At 37.6% G+C, this 20,338-nt stretch overlaps 1 protein-coding gene across 2 annotated transcripts in view; it reads right to left on the bottom strand.

The window, feature by feature from the left end:
• Positions 1 to 20,338, bottom strand: part of IQGAP2 (IQ motif containing GTPase activating protein 2) — a 295,945-nt gene that overhangs the window by 97,420 nt on the left and 178,187 nt on the right. For both annotated transcript variants that reach the window (XM_059916596.1, XM_059916597.1), the window contains 3 exons: positions 9,637 to 9,800; positions 6,480 to 6,640; positions 1,000 to 1,124 (listed from right to left, as the gene is read on the bottom strand). In XM_059916596.1, coding sequence (XP_059772579.1) covers positions 1,000 to 1,124; positions 6,480 to 6,640; positions 9,637 to 9,800 — 450 coding nt within the window. The remainder of the gene's footprint in view (positions 1 to 999; positions 1,125 to 6,479; positions 6,641 to 9,636; positions 9,801 to 20,338) is intronic.

Genomic DNA, 20,338 nt, shown 5'->3' with positions numbered 1-20,338 from the left:
GAATAAGGAAAAAGTTAGAAAACAAAGATGGAACATGATTTTGTGTTTTGCCAACCCCTGAGTGGCATTAGCCAAAGCACCCAAACCATCACTGGAGACTGAGTGTGGAGCTGGGGAGGATCAAGGAGGAAGGCAGGAGGGCAGGAGGCTGGGGACCTGAACTTTGTAAGAGGACACACACACCAGTGTCGTCCCCCACGCCCCCCCCCAACTGATGATGTTGAACGTCTGCTTAAATTAGTGCTTCCCTCATAACTAACATCTGGCAAGAACTACCAGCTCCCAAGCCAACATGCCAGAAAAGAGCCAAGTGGGTGATGTGTCAGCCATCTGAGGCAGGGATCCCCAAATGCCTCACTGAAAGAAAATGCAGAGAGGCAGCAGAAAGTCGTGTGATCACAAAGCAGCAATTATACTCATTGCCTAAGTTACAGATCTCCCCATTCGTCACTCTGTTTTTATAAGTAAGAGGCAGGATAAGGAAGCAAGCTGACATTCAAGAAAGCATGTCTCAGCGCACATCTTCTTGGATTGTCCACTTTCATGCTCAGAGCTCCTAAGTTCTAGAAGCACAGCAAATCACCATGATTTGAGATCATAAAACAACAGTTAGACTGTGTTGCAATTTATTCTTAGGGCAGGAACATGTGTCATATTTCAGAAAAACGCCCATGTACATAAAAGGTCAAAATAAAGTTGAGTGCTTAAAAAGCTGAGTTATTTATAGCAGTCATCTTTCAAGTACCAATAAATAGAAAAATACTAGGACTTGTATTTATGTACCTTTATTCTATCCTTTTATGTCTTATGTTTGCTTTGTAATGTTTATAACATGTTGGGACAGTAGTACAAAAATAACATTTACATATAAATACATACAGACTTGTGAGGGGAGAGTGCTCTCATAGGGCTCTAGGGCAGCCCTAATGTAGAGGACCGTTCTGTCCAGCTACCTTATTCTCCCACTATAACTAGAGAAGGAAACTGTTCCATACTTACGGTCATTTTCTTCTTGAATTTCAATATTAACCATATCAATACAATTCTGAATTTCATTCCAGCTTAAGCTATCTTGCCCTTGGGATAAGGCCTCCAGTTTAATGGAGAGTAGTGCATTTGCGTAACTGTAGAAGAGAAAACAAGCATGATACTAATCAGAGACATTCATTCTTTGTTCATGTTATGCATCTTTAATTGGACATGCATCTTAAGTTTGACACATGTGGCTCAATGTGATGTTATGAGGTTAGACAAACAGGATAAAGGCAAGTAAAATTGTCTTGTGCAGCTTTCTCAACATACACCAAGGTCACTTAGACTAAGGGTGTTTTTTTTCCTTAAAAATACTTTAAGGTACAAATGCTTTTTAATGAAAGTTCCTCAAGTTCCAATCTTGTACTTAACTCAAGCAAAAAAACCTCAACGTTCTTAACTCTGTGAAATTACTTGCTTTTTTTAGTAACTATTTTTCCTTCCCTTTGTATGTCTTGGTTCTGCTTAGTCTCCAGATGAGTATTATGGGATAAAATTCGGAATTACCACGGTTCCTAATCTTTCCATCAAGGGTCCCTTTTTTTTTTTTTTTCTCGTTCATTCCCCAAATCCAAGCCGTGAGTGGCCTTTTTTTTTTTTTACTGTAACCCTAACATAGCTGAGTTACCTTGTGACCTAATACTTCCAGTGACAAATCAAATAAAAAGCAAATGCAGTTCCAGAAACCTTGCTGAATAACACACATCTTCACTGCCTGTTTTCTTTTTAATAAATTTATTTATTTATTTATTTTTGGCTGTGTTGGGTCTTCGTTTCTGTGCGAGGGCTTTCTCTAGTTGTGGCGAGCGGGGACCACTCTTCATCGTGGTGCACGGGCCTCTCACTATCGCGGCCTCTCTTGTTGCGGAGCACAGGCTCCAGACGTGCAGGCTCAGTAGTTGTGGCTCACGGGCCCTGTTGCTCCGCGGCATGTGGGATCTTCCCAGACCAGGACTCGAACCCGTGTCCCCTGCATTGGCAGGCAGATTCTCAACCACTGCGCCACCAGGGAAGCCCATTGTCTGTTTTCTTGAAGAGGTGGTGCATGAGTTGACCCAGAACGTCCTAGTTTCCTCTTCACCTGTCCATTCCTCAGGCTTCACAGCAGCTCTTCACCACCTCTGTCCTGTGTCCACTCACTGTCATTACATCCTTACCCCTCATTCTGATCCCTGACCCTCCTCACTCTGTGCAGCCCTCTGGAAAATAGAGTTTGGTCAACACTCTGATTATTTTTCCTGTCTTGAGAAATTTTAGGAAAAAAAGATGATCCACCTTGACATATTACTAAGAAACTTTCATTTCTCAATCATCAATTTTCCCATTTAAAAACTACAGAACCAATGTTACAACCATAAGCTAACATGAGTGAGCTATTCCAGCCCAAAGTATAGAAACTCAATAGTTTAATTTGCTTGTGCATCTTTACACCAGGGAAATAAAGAGCAATCCTCTATGTACATATTGATTCACTCTGCAGTATGACTTCTGAAGAGAACCTACGGATTTGCTAACAGTAGAGCTTCAAAGAAGTAAGATCACATTGAGTCTGTAATTGTTTTCTCATTGTGACAGATTTTCTCAAAGTTCTGCATGCTCCAAGATGACACTGAGGTGTCTTCTACTGAGTGTAGCTTGGGAGAGAAAAACATCATTCAGAATAGGAAGTGGGAGAGATGATTCATTCTCTGTGCCTGAACAAGGCATCACCAAACACAGGCTTGAAACTGTTTCAGTGTCCTGTGTGAGATTTTCATCTTATCAAGAGTTATAAACCTAAGAAAATACTCTTCTATACTTACTAGTAGCAACGTATACTAAATAATACTGACCACAATGACAATATGGATAAATGGCAACTTGCACTCTTTAGCATCCCTTATAGATGGGGACCATTCTATAAGAAAGTGCAAAATCCTTACAGGCATTTCACGTCTGACATTTAATGATGACCCAATGGGAATAAAATGAAAAAGCTTAAGGATGAACACAGAAAAAAGAACAAAACCCACAATCACCTATCATTTCTTCAGAAATGAACAAAGACTAGCCAAAGGGAAAAATTTTATGAATAACACAACATAGTTCCATAGGCTTTCCATATAAGGATTAGTCTCCAGCACTAAAGGCATCAACTTTGGATGTTGTAGTAGTTTACCCGAACAGGCCTATGTCTTTTCCCTCCCCACCTTTCTCAGAGTTCTCTTCGGTGTCTGCTATGGATAGACTAGTAAGATTACCTTTCTAACACACTTGGGAAGCTTTGAGAAGATTAAGATTCCAGTTTTGTTCAGCAGATGCTTATTAAGCACTAACTATCTGCAAATCCTGTGGCAGGCACTATAGAGAGATTAGGAGGAACAAGATGCAGTCTTTACTTCAAGGAGCTTTCAGTCCATTAGATAAAATGACAAAAAACTCAAAACGGTGTAAGAGCAGAGCATAGGAAAGGCCGTAAAATTAGAGGCGGTCCGTAAGAGTGGAAGTAACGGGGTTCCAAGGAAGGAGAAGTGGAAGGAAACCCCTAGTGGTGGAGCATCTTGCCTGGGACAGGCGCTGAACCAAGCACTTTATCCTCAGAACTGTTCTGCAGATGCAGAGTAGGTGTTTTTGTTGTGTGTGTTTGCTTTTGTGCTTTATAGATGAACAGAAAGGGGCCCAGCTAGCAAGAGTCAAACTTAGATAGTTTTGGCTCCAAGGTTATGTTCCTTTAACCACATCGTGCTAGTTCTCAGAACAGATGACATTAGCTGGGGTGGGAGAAGCATGCAAATAGTTCACGGAAGCATCCTCTATGGCAGGAAGGCCTTGGAAGCCCCACTACTGTGCCAGGCAGAGATGGGTGATAGGCACCGCGTTCCTGGTGGTGAGAGGAGCATGCATAGGAGCAGATAAGCCAGAATGAACAGAGTGTGTTCAGATCCATCTCGGCTGAAGTGTAAAATACAAGGAGGGTTGTAGCTGGAGCAAAGGGCAGAACACCACGCTGAGGGTTAATTCAGATAAGAACAGAGGACAATCAAATAGAGGAGCATTATAAACAGAGCTACGTTTTAGAACAATTAATCTGGGAACAGTGTATGCCTAGACCCAATGCCAACCCTATGTCACTCTTGTGAGAATTGGACAAAAGAACCTTTCTGGGAAAACACAGCCCCAAGGGCAGAAGCCATGGTAAACTGGTAGAGACTTTGTAAGAATTCATCCAGGTGGCCCCTGCCCAGCACCTGTGTACTATGAAGAAGTTGTACAACCATAAGGGAGAGGCCCAGTGTTCCTTAAACCTGAACACCGGCCAACTTGGGCTTCCAAGAACTGGGTTAAAAGCTGACATGGAAATTGAAGTGTTGAGGCTGTGAAAAATCACTTGGGGCCATTGGAATGTTCAATACAAGAACCAAAGGGGGCCCTGGAATCTCATGTCGGTATTGGGTCACCCAGGTGACCCAGAAAGTGCTTAAGTGAAATTTTTTAAAGATTATTTAAACAAACACAAATTTTAAAAGTGTTTCATACAGAATACTTGCACTCTGAAGCAGTATGTGTGGCCCCAGCTGAAAATCACAGGTATAAAACTGGTTCTCAAATGGGGTTAGGGACCATTTCCTTAATGGGTTATTTGTAAATTGGGATGGGGAGAAGAGAGGATTTTTGAAAATCAAAATGGGTGATTTGGAGGGAGGGGGGGTACTGTCATTTAGAGGAAAGTGGCCAGGGATGCTCCATATGTGTCTTGATAATTATTTTATCAACAAGCCTCATTAGAATATTAGGCTTCATAAGGGAGTGACCAACTCCCACCGTCTCTAGCACTGAGAGAGCAGCAAAGCCTAGTTACATAAGAATGAATGAGAAGAGAAAAGACAGGGTAAGACCAATTTGGAGGTTATTACAAAAGCAAAGGTAAAACGTCTAAATGAGGTGGTTGCTGGGAAATGGAAACATTATGCAGAGGTATTGTGCACACATATTGGCTACTGTCAGGGAGAAAAGCGAGCAGGCTATTCCCAGCACAAGGGTGCCTCACAGAGGGTCAGAGGAAAACTCAAGTTAACTCGAGTTTCTAAGCTTGGAGGAGAGGATGGTGCCATTAATAGAAACAGTGGAGGTAGAAATAAACTACCTTGGAAATAACCTCAGAGGGGTTATAGGAACAGGTGGTCAAATTTAAGTAGTGTAAGAGCATCAGTTTTTCCAAGATGACTAAAAACAAGGAAAAGCCACTGTTCTACTACTTTAAACACCATTTAAAAAACAGTCTAACAAGTCTTTTTAATTTTTCCTGTACAACTGTACGTGACCCAAGAGAATTACCTATTTCATCAGTTCCAGAACCAGTATCTTGACAACAGTGCTTTTGTCAAGATCTATGCAGACATCTCCCCCTGGTGGTCACAAGAATCCAAGATGGAAATTCACTTTTTTTTTTTTTTTAATTTTTTTATTTTTGGAAATTCACTTATTTTAACTTGGGCTTTTGTCTTACTTAATCTCTAATGGGCTCCTTATTCCCTCCCCTTAATTTTCTCTCTAGATCTGCTATAGTGTTTTATAATTCTATCAACAATACTATCTAGTAGTTTATTTCAGGAACATGAAATAAAAGACACTAAGTTCAGATCGTTACCCACTGCCATGATCCACTGTGGTCTCAGGATTCCTTTGGTTTAATCATCAAAAGAATGTAGAGAATGGAATTGAGGACATGGGCAGGGGGAAGGGTAAGCTGGGATGAAGTGAGAGAGTGGCATGGACACATATACACTACCAAATGTAAAACAGATAGCTAGTGGGAAGCAGCTGCATAGCACAGGGAGATTAGCTCGGTGCTTTGTGACCACCTAGAGGGGTGGGATGGGGAGGGTGGGAGGGAGACACAAGAGGGAGAGGATATGGGGATATATGTATACATATAGCTGATTCACTTTGTTATACAGCAGAAACTAACACAATATTGTAAAGCAATTATACTCCAGTAAAGATGTTAAAAAAAAAAAAAAAAAAAAAGAATGGGGTTTGGGGCCCAACTGCCCTACTCTGGGCCCACAAATCCAGATCCAGTTTCCTCATCAGTAAAACAAGAAAATTGGACTGGATGATTATTAAAGTTGTTTCCAACTCTTCTACATTCTGTCGTTTCCAAAAGAAGCCCAAGGGAAGGTATGCTTTCAACATGTATTTTTAGCCTATGAAATAATTTTTGCTAATGACAAAGACAGTCAGTAACTGCCACAGGATGATCCTCCTTAGACTCTTGGTTCCTCTAAAAGGAATACTGTGAAGAAGGATTTGAATATTAGAAGGACTCTCAGAACAAAGTAGACTAGCTTTCAAGAGAATAAACATGGGTATATGGATTGCTTCAGGAAGGAACAAATCCTTCATTTGTGAGATCTACCAAACACATATTTCTGCATTGAAAGGAGTTTTGGAAAATGTTCCCTTACCGTTCCACGTATGTCTCGTCCAGATTGTTGAAGCCCATTGTTGGGCTTCTGAGTTGATTCTGCACAGACACAAGATCGTTGCTCTCCAAGGCCTGGTTTAGTAAAGCTACAGCAGATAGCATTTCCACCGCAATCAAGAGCTCCTCATGGGCCAAGTAGTTCTGTTGGAAAACATATGGCAGCATAAGATCCCCAAATCTACACAGCCCGTGTATGTGATGGGGGTTCAGAATGTACACTTCAAAGAATAAAGAAAAGTCAAAGATTGTGAGAACCCAGGACAAAGAGGGCTCCCTGGCCACCTATCTTTCATTGGCTTTAAAGAACAGGTCAATGGCTTCTGGGTTTTCCTGAGATGATCATTTTGGGCACTGAGTTAATTATAATCCTCAGTTATGATTCCACAAACATCTGCATTGCCATAGCTGATTCCTACTCGCAGCTATTATATTGGCTGCTAACAGGCTCAATCTTACCAAATAATGAAGCCAAAGATTAGATAACATTGTTACTGCCTGCAAGTGCAAGGTAAGATATTAGTATAGCTAATGATTTTCAGTTTGAACTAAGGATAAGGAAAAGGTGAGAATTTCACCTAAAGATGATAACCCCAGAAAAGTAAATCAAAGTATTTAAGTCAAGAATATTGATTCTAATTCCAAAAAAAGTTAGTCTAAGTCACGTTTTTATAAATGGGTAGAAACTTTTAAATATACTCTAAGGTCTAGATATTTGAAGAAATGTGAGGTAAATCTTAATGAAAAGCAAGTAAGGATTGGGCTTACTTAAAAAGTACATCTCAGATTACAGAACACTTTCCCCCTTCAATGTTGTCTTCCTTTTAACCATTTTATACTGACTTGGTCCAACTTCAAAAGGGTTATTTCTTCCATCATACTGAAGGAACATGGAGCATGAAAACAAATTTTTAAAAACCCTGATATCTATCTTTACATTTAGAATATATTTCATATATATAATATAATGTTTATATTAAAATGCATTATAGCTGATTCTCCACAGAAATCTCTCAGCAAATTGATTTTAGACTAACAAAGCATAATTTTACATTCCAAAGCAAATGGGAAGAAGGGTTTTTATAGGGAACATGTAAATTTTATCCAAATACCTTACATTAACTATGAGTTTAACATATAAGGAAGGTATCAAATTACAGGTAAAGAGCAGAATGGAATCATTTGAGATTCACCACAAATATCTAAAGTGGTACACAGCCAAAAAGATAAGGACAAATAAAGAAAAAAGGGATGAATGTGCTAGAGTGTAAGTAGCCTTGGGTTTCAAAGCTAGAGAAACAGGGACAATAATATCAAGAGAACCTACATGCAGCTTAAGGAAATAACTTATTTTTCTTTTATTACAAAATACAGTTGACCGCTGAGCAACACCGGGGTTAGGTGCGCTGGACCTCCACGCAGTTCAAAATCTGCGTATAATTAATCCTCCATATACCTGTCCCTCTATATCTGAGGTACTGCATCCCTGGATTCAACTAACTGTGTATCATTTGGTAATATAGTACTTACTATTGAAAAATATCCACATATAAGTGGTATGCGCAGTTCATACCCCTGTTGTTTAAGGGTCAACTCTAGTATCTTTCTATTTATAGAATCATGTCTTAATAAGCAAGGATAAGAAAACAAACCTTACTACCCAAGCCCTTTAGTGACATACACTTTATTAATTTTTTTTAAATAAAGAATGCCACCTTTTTTTTTTTTTAATTTTTATTGTTTTGGCTGCATTGGGTCTTCATTGCCACGCGTGCACTTTCTCTAGTTGCAGTGAGCGGGGGCTACTCTTTGTGCAGTGCGTGGGCTTCTCATTGCGGTGGTTTCTCTATTGTGGAGCATGGGCTCTAGGCGCACAGGCTTCAGTAGTTGCAGCATGTGGGCTCAGTAGTTGTGGCTCATGAGCTCTAGAGTGCAGGCTCAGTAGTTGCGGCACACGGGCTTAGTTGCTCCGCGGCATGTGGGATCTTCCTGGACCAGGGATTGAACCCGTGTTCAATGGGTTCCTGCATTGGCAGGTGGATTCTTAACCACTAAGCCACCAAGGAAGCCCCTACTTTTATTACTTTTTAATTCATGCAAACATTTATAGAGATTTTCGTTTTTTAATTATTTTTCTTTTCTTATCATAAAAAACAAGATAATGCTATATATTTCAATCTCATTTTTTCCACTTAACAGTAGGGTGTGCAATCTGTTATTAGTTAAATGTGGTTTATCTTCTATATAGATATAGAAGATATCTGTAGTATCTTCTCAGTACTATAGATAATACTGTGAAACATCTTGGTATACTTGTGAATTGCCTGTTTATGCTTTTGGCCTCCTCCTCTTTTGTTTTTTTTGGTGGAGCAGTACTGTTTTTGCTTTTCAGATTCATTGTCCTTCCATGTTTCCTTAGAATTTTAATTTTTAAATTATTTTTTACACTTAAACTTTCATACCGGCAATTTATTCTGTTATGTGTAGTGAGGTAATGTTTTCTTTCCCACATGGTTAAATACTTCTAAGGATTTCATTTTTTTCCCCATGTCTTTGAAATATTAGCTCTTTCATATATGAAATTCTTGGTGCTGCTTCTAGTACTGTTCATTCTGTTGCATTGTTTGGCTTAATCCTGTACTAGTGCATATGCTCTTATTTACTGTGACCGTATATGATTATTACTGCTTAATACTATTAGCACTGCAAGGAGCACACACTGACAAAAATCAAAGCCATGGTGCTAATGTTCTTGGTTGCAGATTTCTAGAAATGCAGATTCAGAGCTTTTTTTTCTGTATCAAAAAACATTAGATATTTAAAAATATTTCAATATAGTTATTAACTTATCCCAAGTTCTTCAAAAATCACACAGAGAATGAGAACAACTAGTTTTCAACGTGTATTTGTGTAAAGCCCTGCCTGCATTTCCCACCTATGCTCTCAGATTCTTTAAGGAGATGAAAAGCAGGAGTTAAAGAGGAAGATGGCCGTGGAATTGGTACAGGGAGGCCAATGAGACCAGGGATTGGTACAAGTTAAAGACACTACACTACTCCCACTCACCTTTCCTCAACAGCACTCCTCGTTGCTAGGACTCAGAATTAACATCTCCGTAACTGGAGTCTCCTCTGACTTACCATGGCATTCTGTTTCTGGAGGTTGAAAAGTTCGTTCTGATACATTGCACCAGCAAAGGGATAAACAGTGGGCAGCTGGGCCTCTGGTTTCTGCAGTGCAAGCAGTGTGTACTCAGGGTCACCTTCCCGAATAACAGCATTGATGTGGTCCACTGCAGCGAGCCCTGAGGGTCAGAGTGACATTCTGTCAGAACCTGTGCCTTTCCCACTGCAGCCTGACCCAACCAGCCCATATATCCAAGGATTAGAACCTAAGTAGTTACTTTCCATGAACTCTGAAAAGCTGTAGTTGGATGGTAAGCAAAGCCTTGGAAATGGTAGCTTGTAATTGGAAGTCACTCTAATCCTTGCAGCTAGTCCCTAAAAGAACCTCAGCATTGATAGAGCTGGAGTTATGAGGTTATTCCTGCCTAGCATGACTTCCCTACAAAATCCTTCCTTTCAGGACCAGCTTTGGAACCATCTCTCCCGTGAAGCCTTCACAGTGCTTCAGTTCCTGAGGACTTCACACTTTGGGAATTGCCACAGTATTTAGAGCTGGGCCATGTGCATCCTGCAGGCATTGTCCTTTATGGTTCTTTGTGTGTAAGCACTGCCTCCCCAAGGAGATTAAAGACATGTGAAGACCAGAGAAGCAAGGACTTGCCCTATGGCTCTATCCTCCCCCCGAATCAGCACCATGGGAAACCCACAGGAGGCACTCAGACACACTGCTGCTTGATATGGAATGGTTATTAGTTCTCCAAATATTCTCCAAATATTAGTTCTCCAAATATGCTCTCATCTCTTGTGTTCTGTAAAGTGTGATTCTTAGGGAAAAATAATTTCAGATATGTTTTAAAAAATATTACAACCAGAATTCATATGATTATATAATTCTGTGTTAGCACGGTAGTCCCATGTGTTAGTATGGTTCTAAGAACCCTAGTGGATGCCTGAAACCATGGATAGTACCAAACCTTTTATGTACTGTTTTTTTTCTGTATATACACACCTGTGATAAAGTTTAGTTTATAAGTTAGGTAAAGTAAAAAGTTTAACAACAATAACTAATAATAAAAAGAATTATAATAACGTTAAGTGGTCTCTCGAAATATCTTTTTTTTATTGAGGTATAGTTGACTTACAATATCATATTATTTATAGGTGTACAACATAGTGATTCAATATTTTTACAGATTATATACCATACAAAGTTATTATAATATTATTAACTATAGTCCCTGTGCTGTACATTACATTCTTATGACTTCTTTATTTTATACTGGTAGTTTGTACCTCTTAATCCCCTTTACCTATTTCTCCCATCCCATCCAGCTCCCTTCTGGCAACAACTAGTTTGTTCTCTGTGTCTATGATTTTGTTTCCATTTGATTTATTCATTTGTTTTGTTTTTTAGATTCCACACATACGTGAAAACACATAGTATTTGTCTTTTTCAGTATGACTTATTTTACTTAGCATAAGTGGTGGACACTCCAGGTCCACCATGTTGTCACAAATGGCAAGATTTCATTCTTTTTTTTTTTATGGCTGAGTAATATTCTATTGTATATATATACACCACATCTTTATCCACTCATTTATTGATGGATACTTAGGTTGCTTCCATATCGTGACTATTTAAAATAATACTACAATAACATTGGGTATATGTATCTTTTTGAATTAGTGTTTTCATTTTCTTTGTATAAATATCCAGGAGTGCAATTGTGTAGGTTCCATTTTTAATTCTTTGAGGAAACTCCATATTGTTTTCCATAGCAGCTGTGCCAATTTATATTTACCAACAGTGCACAGGGTTCCCTTTTCTCCACATCCTCACCACAATTTGTTATTTCTTGTTTTTTGATGATAGCCATTCTGACAAATGTGAGTTGATCCCTGATCATGGTTTTGATCTGCATTTCCCTTTTCATTAGTAATGTTGAGTATCTTTTCATGTACCTGTTGGTATCTGTACGTCTTCTCTGAAAAGATGCCTATTCAGGTCCTCTGCCCATTTTTAAATTAGATTGTTGTTTTTTGAGACTGAGTTGTATGAGTTCGTTATGTATTTTGGTATTAGCCTCTTACTGGTCATATCATTTGCAACTATATTCTCCCATTCGGTAGAATGCCATTTCGTTTTGTTAATGGTTTCCCTTCCTGGGCCAAAGCTTTTAGTTTGATATGGTTCCATTTGTTTATTTTTGCTTTTGTTTCCCCTGTCTCAGGGGATAGATCCAAAAAAATATTGCTAAGACCAATATCAAAGAGCATACTGCCTATGTTTTCTTCTAGAAGTTTCATGGTTTCAGGTCTTACATTTAAGTTTTAATCAATTTTGAATTTATTTTTGTATAAGGCATGAGAAAATGGCCTGGTTTCATCCTTTGACATGTAGCTGTCCAGTTTTCCCAACACCACTGTCTTTCTCTGTTGTATATTCTTGCCTCGTTTGTCATAGATTAATTGACCGTATGTATATGGGTTTATTTCTGGGTTCTCTATTCTGTCCCATTGATCTGTGTGTCTGTTTTTGTGTCAATACCATACTGTTTTGATTATTATAGTAGTAGAGTTTGAAGCCAGGGAGGATGACACAGCTTTGTTGTTTTTCTCAAGATTGCTTTGGCAATTTGGGGTCTTTTGTAGGTCCATACAAACTTTAGTATTATTTTTCCTAGTTCAGTGAAAAATGCCACGGGTATTCTGATAGGGATTGCATTGAATCTGTAGATTGCTTTGGGTAGAATGGACATTTTAACAATATTAATTCTTCCAATTCATGAAAATGAAATATATTCCCATTTATTTGTGCATTATTTCTTTCATTAATGTCTTCTAGTTTACAGAGTACAGGTCTTTCACCTCCTTGGTTCAACTTATTCCTAGGTATTAGATTTTTTTGATACAACTGTAAATTGTTTTCTTGTTTTCTCTTTCTGATGGTTCATTATTAGTGCATAGAAATGCAACAGATTCTGTATATTAATGTTGTATCCTGCAACTTTACTGAATTCGTGTATTAGTTCTAATGGTTTTTTGGTGGAGTCTTTAGAGTATTATATATGCAGAATTATTTCACCTGCAAATAGTGACAGTTTTACTTCTTCCCTTCCAATTTGGATGCCTTTTATTTCTTTTTCTTATCTGGTGTTGTGGCTAGGGCTTCCAATACCAATGTTGAATAAAAGTGGTGAGATGGGCATCCTTGTCTCATTCCTGATCTTAGAGGAAAAGCTTTCAGCTTGTCGCCACTGAGTATGATGTTAGCTGTGGGTTTGTTGTAAATGGCCTTTATTAGGTTGAGGTATGTTCCCTCCCCACCCATTTTGTTGAGAGATTTTGTCAAATGCTTTTTCTGCATATCATCATGTGATTTTTAGCCTTCATTTTGTTAATATGGTATATCATGTTGATCGGTTTGTGCATATTGAACCATCCTCACATCCCTGGAATAAACTCCACTTGATCATCATATATGATCCTTTTAATGTACTGATGAATTCAGTTTGCTAATATTTTGTTGAGGGTTTTTGCATCTATGTTCATCAGGAATACTGACCTGTAATCTTCTCTTTTTTTGCAGTGTCTTTGTCAGGTTTTGGTATCAGAGTAATGCTGCCCTCATAGAATGAATTTGTAGTGTTTCCTCCTCTTCAGTTTTTTGGAATAATTTGAGAAGGACAGGTATTAACTCTTCTTTAAATGTTCAGTAGAATTCACCTGTGAAGCTGTCTGATCCTGGACTTTTGTTTGTTTGGAGTTTTTGTTTTTGTTTTTTTTTAAATTACTGACTCAATTGCATTACTAGTGATCAGTCTGTTCAGATTTTCTTTTTCTTCCTAATTCAGTCTTGGAAGATTTTATGTTTCTAGGAATTTATACATTTCTTCTGGGTTGTCCACTTTGGCTTATAATTCTTTGTAGTATTCTCTTATGATTCTTTGTATATCTGTAATATTAGTTGTAACTTCTCTTTTACTTCTAATTTTATTGATTTGGGTCTTCTTTTTTTCTTGATTGAGTCTAAGGGTTTATTAATTTTGTTTATCTTTTGAAAAAAACAGTTCTTAGTTTCACTGATCTTTTCTACTGGGTTCTTTTTGTTTTGTTTTGGTCTCTATTTCATTTATTTCTACTCCGATCGTTGTTATTTCTTTCCTTCTACTAACTTTGGGCTTTGTTTATTCTTCTTTTTCTAATTCCTTTAGGTGTAAACTTAGGTTGTTAATTTGAGATTTTTCTTCTTTCTTGAAATAGGCCTGTATTCCTATATACTTCCCTCTTAGATCTGCTTTTGCTATGACCCATAATTTTGGCAAGTTGTATTTCTATTTTCATTCATCTCAAGCTATTTTTTGATTTCCTTACTGACCCATTGGTTTTTTTAGTAGCATGTTGTTTAGTCTCCACATGTTTGTGTTTTTTCCAGTTTTCTTCCTGGAATTGATTTCTAGTTTTATACCATTACAGTAAGAAAAGATGCTTTATATAATTTCTATCCTCTTAAATTTGCTGAGACTTGCTTTGTGGCCTAGCATGTGATCTGTCCTGGAGAATGTTTCCTGGGCACTTGAAAAGAATGCATATTCTGGAGTTTTGGAATAGAATGTTCTGTAGGTATCTATTAAGTCCATCTGGTCTAATGAGTCATTTAAGGCCACTGTTTCCTTATTGATTTTTGGTCTAGATGTTCTGTCCATTGATGTATGTAGGGTGTTAAAGTTTCCTACTATTATTGTATTATTGTCAATTTCTCTCTTTATGTCTGTTAATATTTGCTTTATATATTTAGATGCTCCTATGTTAGATGTATATATGTTTAAATATTACATCCTCCTCTTGGATTGACCTCTTTATCATTATGTAACATCCTTCCTTATCTCTTGTTATAATCTTTGTTTTAAAGTCTATTTTGTTTTACATTTGGCAGGGTATATATGTACATGCCACTCTCTCACTTTGTCCCAGATTACCCTTCCCCCTCCCTGTGTGGATAGGGAGGGTGGGAGGGAGGGAGGGAGACAAAAAAGGGAAGAGATATGGGGATATGTGTACATGTATAGCTGATACACTTTGTTATAAAGCAGAAACTAACACACCAGTGTAAAGCAATTATACTCCAATAAAGATGTAAAATAAATAAATAAAGTCTATTTTGTCTGATATGTGTATTGCTACCCCTGCTTTTTTTTCCATTTCCATTTGCATGGAGTATCTTTTTCCTACCCTTCACTTACAGTCTCTGTTGTCTTTATCTCTGAAGTGAGTCTCTTGTAGGCAGCAAAGAGATGGGGATTTTTTTTTTTAAATCAATTCAGCCACCTTATGTCTTTTGATTGGGGCATTTAGTTCATTTACATTTAAAGTGATTATAGATAGGTATGTACTTATTGCCATTTTGTTATTTGTTTTCTGGTGGTTTTTGTAGTTCTTCTCTATTCTTTTCTTTTAAAGTCTGTGGTTTGATGATTTTGTTTAGTGTTATGTTTGGGTTCCTTTCTCTTCTTTATCTTTTTTTTTTTTTGGTTTGTGGTTACTATGAAGTTTATATACATACATATATATAGATCTCAACGTATCTCTAGCTCTAGTCATTTAAATTCAAATACATTGTAAAAGGTCTACATGTTTTACTCCCCCTCCACATTTTGTTTTTGAGGTCATATTTTACATCTTTTTGTGTATCCTTTAATAACTTATTGTAGTTATAGTTGATTTTATGACTTTTGCCTTTTAACCCTCAACTAGCTTTTTAAGTGGTTGATCCACTGCCTTTACCACATACAGTTGTCCCTTGGTATACATGGGAGAAGGTTCCAGGGCCTGCCGTGGATACAGAAATCTGCAGACACTCAAGTCCCATAGTCAGCCCTCTGTATCCACAGTTCCACATTTGTGCATTCAACCAACCTCAGATCATGTAGTACTGAATGTACTTATTGAAAAAAAAATTCATGTATAAGTGGACCCACACAGTTTAAACCTGTGTTGTTCAAGGGTCAAATGTATTTGCCTTTACTAGTGAGATTTTTCCCTTCATGTATTTTCTTATTTCTTGTTATTGCCTTTTTTTGGTTTTGTTTTTGCTGGGTTTTTTGTTTGGTTTTGTTTTTTGTTTGTTTTGTTAAAGAAGATCCTTTAACATTTCTTGTGAGTTTAGTGGTGATGACCTCTTTTGGTTTTTGCTTATTGGGGAAATTCTTTCTCTCTCCTTCAGTTCTGAAGGATAACTTTGCCTGGTACAGTATTCTTGGTTGTAGGTTTTGTTTGTTTTGTTTTTGTTTATGTTTTTCCTTTCAGCAGTTTAAATATATCATGCAACTCCATTCTGGCCTGCAAAGTTTCTGCTGACGTATCAGCTGATAGCCTCATGGGGGTTCCCTCAAATGTGACTCTTTGTTTTCCCTTGTTGCCTTTAAAATTCTCTATCTTTAAATTTTGCCATTTTAATTATGACATGTTTTGGTGTGGATCTCTTTGGGTTCATTTTGTTTGGGACTCTCTGTGCTTCTTGGACCTGGATATGTTTCTTTTCCCAGGTTATGGAAATTTTCAGCCATTATTTCATCAAACACATTGCCCCTTTCTTTCTCTTCTTCTAAACCCCTATAATGCTAATGTTAGTACACTTGATGTTGTCCCAAAGGTCCCCTAAAAGATTCCTATTTTTAAAAATTTTGTCTTATGGATTTCTGATTGGGTGATTTCCACTATTCTGTCTTCCAGGATGCTTATGTGTTCTTCTGTATCACATAATCTGCTGTTGATTCCCTTTAATTTATTTTTCATTTCAGTAATTATATTCTTCAGCTTTGATTGGTTCTTTTTATATTTTCTAATTCTTTGTTGAAGCTTCACTGTGTTCCTCTATTTTTCTCCAAAGTTCAGTGAGCATTTTAATGACTGTTACTTTGAACTGTTTATCATAAAAGTTACTTATGTCCACTTCATTAGGGTTCTCCCACCCCTGGAGGTTTTACCTTGTTCTTTCATTTGGAACATTTTCCTCATTTTCTTTGACTTTCTGTGTTTGTCTCTATGAATTAGGCAAAACAGGTATCTCTCCTGGTCTTCAAGGTGTGCCCTTATGTAGGAGTGCTCCTATGCAGTCAGTATATGTTGAAGCCAGAGTTAGATTAGGGGGCATGCTGGTGCAGCCTTGGTAGGCTGGACAGAGCACCAGGCACTTTTCAATATGCTGTTTCTGTGCTGGCACTCAGAGCAAGTAAGTATGTGCATGAACCCTTTAAGAGGGCGTCTGGGTTTCCAACAGCCCTCTGGCTCTCCTGGTAGTAAGCCCCACTGGTTTTCAAAAAGCAGATAAGTAGGCTCATCTTCCCGGTGCTGGTCCCCAAGGCTGGAGTGCCCAATGTGGGGCTTGAAGCCCTTGCTCATTAGGGAGGACCTCCATGTTTGTGACCTTCCTTTCCATCTGTGGGTCACACACTGGGGGTATGGGTATGGACTAGATCACTTCTCTTTCCCTCCTCCTTGTCTTGATGTGGTTTTCCCCTTATATCCTTTAAAAAAATTTTTTATTATATTGAACTATAATTGACTTACAATGTTGGGTTAGTTTCTGCTGTACAGCAAAGTGATTCAGTTATATATCTATGTATCTATGTATACATACATATATATATTCTTTTTCATATTCTTTTCCATTATGGTTTATTACAGGATACTGAATATAGTTCCCTGTGTTATACAGTCAGACCTTGTTGTTTATCCATTTTTCCTTTATATCCTTAATTTTATAAGAACTGTTCTGCTAGTCCTCAGGTCATTCTCAGAGAGAGTTGTTCTATATGTTGTTGTAGTCTTGGTGTGTCCTTGGCAGGAAGTGAGCTCAGGGCCTTCCTAATCCACCATCTTGATCCTGCCTACTCAAAATGTTTTATTGTACAAATTTAATGCCTTTTCCATCTTAACTAAGCACTTATCATACACAGTGGCCTTAACTTTTACAGTTGAAGGTCCACCAGCAAAATTAGCACAGATTTTTTTCCTTCTTCACAATGTCACAGAAGATTCGTTCTTACTGTAGATCTTAGCAACTTTACCATACAATTTTTTTCTTTCTTTATTAAGTCGAGAACTTTCACCTTTTCACTTAAAGAAAGCACTTTACAGCTTCTCTTTGGCATATCTGAATTGCTAGCACCACTACTCTTGAGCTTTTGGACCATTATTAAGTAAAATAAGGGTGACTTGAACACAAGCGCTACGGTACCAGACAATCTGGTAACTGAGATGGCTACTAAGTGACTAAAGGGCAGGATATACTGGACAAAGTGATGATTCACATGCCAGGTGGAATGGTGCAAGATTTCATCATGCTACTCAGAACAGCATGTAATTTAAAAGTTATGAATTATTTCTGGAATTCTCCATTTAATATTTTCACACCTCAGTTGACTACAGGTAACTGAAATTGCAAAAAAAGAAACTGTGGATAAGGGGGGGACTACCGTATCATTCAACCTTAAAAAAAAAAAAGGCCCTGATCACAGAAATGCCTTGGCTTACATCATCTGATCCAACCAGAAGCTCTGTGACGTCTCTACCAGTTATAATTTTCAGATTATAAAGACCCAAATTTTAGTGACCAAATGCAGGGTGATTGGAACAGTAAATTCACCATAGTTTCCAGAAAACAGAAATGGAATTGCTGACCAAATAGAAGAATGAGTGATGAACTCTGCCACCAGGCAATAGCAAACTGGACAGAACCAGCAGGATTTTGCCCTATAAAGAAGGCTTCAGGGTAGTAGAAATAACACAGACCCATACATTTGTAGATCTTTTCAAGGATTAGTCTGTCTCCCTAATACATGACTAGACTACAGCTAAGATTATTCTAACCCTTTTTAACAGATGACAATTTATCTTCTCTAACTATATTCACAAGGAGCTATGCTCAATAACTTTTCTACTGAGACACATCATTCAATAGCAGGAAATACAACTAATGCAACCTTTCATGCCACACCCCAGAAAATTTACACTTTTAGAATAAGTTAGAATAAGACCCTAAGAACCCAAACACTTTTTTCTATTCTTAGAACTAGTATAATAAATGAAAGAATTCCAGAATGGAAGGTCAGCAGTTGTTTGTCGTGTTTGCTGCTCTGTTAAAGCTATCCAAGGCCTTGCAGTTGTGTCTCTGATTACTCTGAATAGGATCTTGCTTCACCTTTGAAAACTCTATTATATGAGTTTGGAAAACTGGATGGTAAAATATCACGAGAAAAATTATATCCTTTAAAACACTCTTAAGGAACCATTTCTTCTAAAAAAATAAAGTAAGCTTAACCACTCTTTTACACTCTGCATTTAACAAAATTTCAAGCCCTAATCTTAACAGAATATATGTAATGAATGAAATGCATGTACCAAACCCCAAAGTTAAATGATTGCAGTTCAAACAAACCTGAAGCCCCTGACAACAGATTTCATGATATTACCATTGCAGTTTTCACTTCTGCCATTACCATGGCTGCTACAAGTGTGGACACCTTAACATTTTAATATAATAAGCTCTATGGTTGGGGAAAAGCTTGTCAAGTAGTTACACTGACATATTTTAAAGCATACAATTTCTCGTTGTCATGTCACTGGCTAAAGTATGCTTTAGAGGATTTTTTTCAAGACTATTTTTAGTACTACTGGACCATAAATTTTCCAATGGGGAGAGATCAAAACCTTCAGAATAATCATGTTCTAAGCATGTAAAGTCATTAAACACTGCAATGCCCTTCATAATTTTAGCTGGTTATGCATTAGGGCAGATCATCTCATGACTCTTACTTAAAAGTGGAAGAAAAAAGTATAGTCTATTTGGCATCAAATTTGTGGTCAGGAAATTATGTCATTTAGTAGAGTATTGAAACAGTTATATAAGGCATTTTATTTAACATGAAAAAGAAATCTATTTTAGTGGTTATAAACATTTCAAAAACAAAGGCTGACACAAAGCTATGGAACCATTTCCCCACTAAGCTTATGAACCTCAGAGGTATTGCTGGCAATATTAGTTTCTTCCTGTAATTCATTTCTGCCAAGCATAATGAAATTCTCACTTTTCAGACAGAGCAGAAAGAGAAACTTGAAACTGTGCTTCATGTATCATCACCAACATGTTCAAAATTTAATAAGAATAAAAGAATAGGAACACACATCTCAAAACGTCAAGGTGTTCCCTTAAAAAAATGTTATCCTAGCGCTCTCCACAGTCGTAAATGGAGGTAAATTCTCAAACCCACTCAGTTGTTAACTCCTAGACCTTTCTATCAATTTTCTCTGGGCCTCCTTGATCACTGTTTGAAGCCTTTAAAATATGTCTCTACCAGCAACTTAGGAGTGAACTCCTGGGTAACACCTATAGGTGTGCGTTTCCTTGAAGGTGGTAAGAGCCATAAAGCTCATTCAAAGCTCATCTAGGAGGTTACGATGAGGGTTTAGGACTACTGGAATTAGTGGACACCCCAAATTTAAACTTGGCAGACGCTTCAGATGTTTTATTAAATTACATGGGCTAACTGGTCTTTGATGTATTTGTTTTTTGGGTGGGTATATATGGGTTATTTAGGTTGACCTAGGGGACATAAATGCCAAAGAGAATTCCTTACTGCCTCAAGTAAAAATAAATTTTATTAGAGAGAGGAAAAAGACTAATAAAGAAATTAATGTATCTAAACTTGCATATACT

This window comes from Balaenoptera ricei, chromosome 3, assembly GCF_028023285.1.
Source record: "Balaenoptera ricei isolate mBalRic1 chromosome 3, mBalRic1.hap2, whole genome shotgun sequence".
NCBI lineage: Eukaryota > Metazoa > Chordata > Mammalia > Artiodactyla > Balaenopteridae > Balaenoptera > Balaenoptera ricei.
The sequence above is the reverse complement of the archived record's forward strand: the minus strand, read 5'-3'. Positions and strand labels throughout refer to the sequence as shown.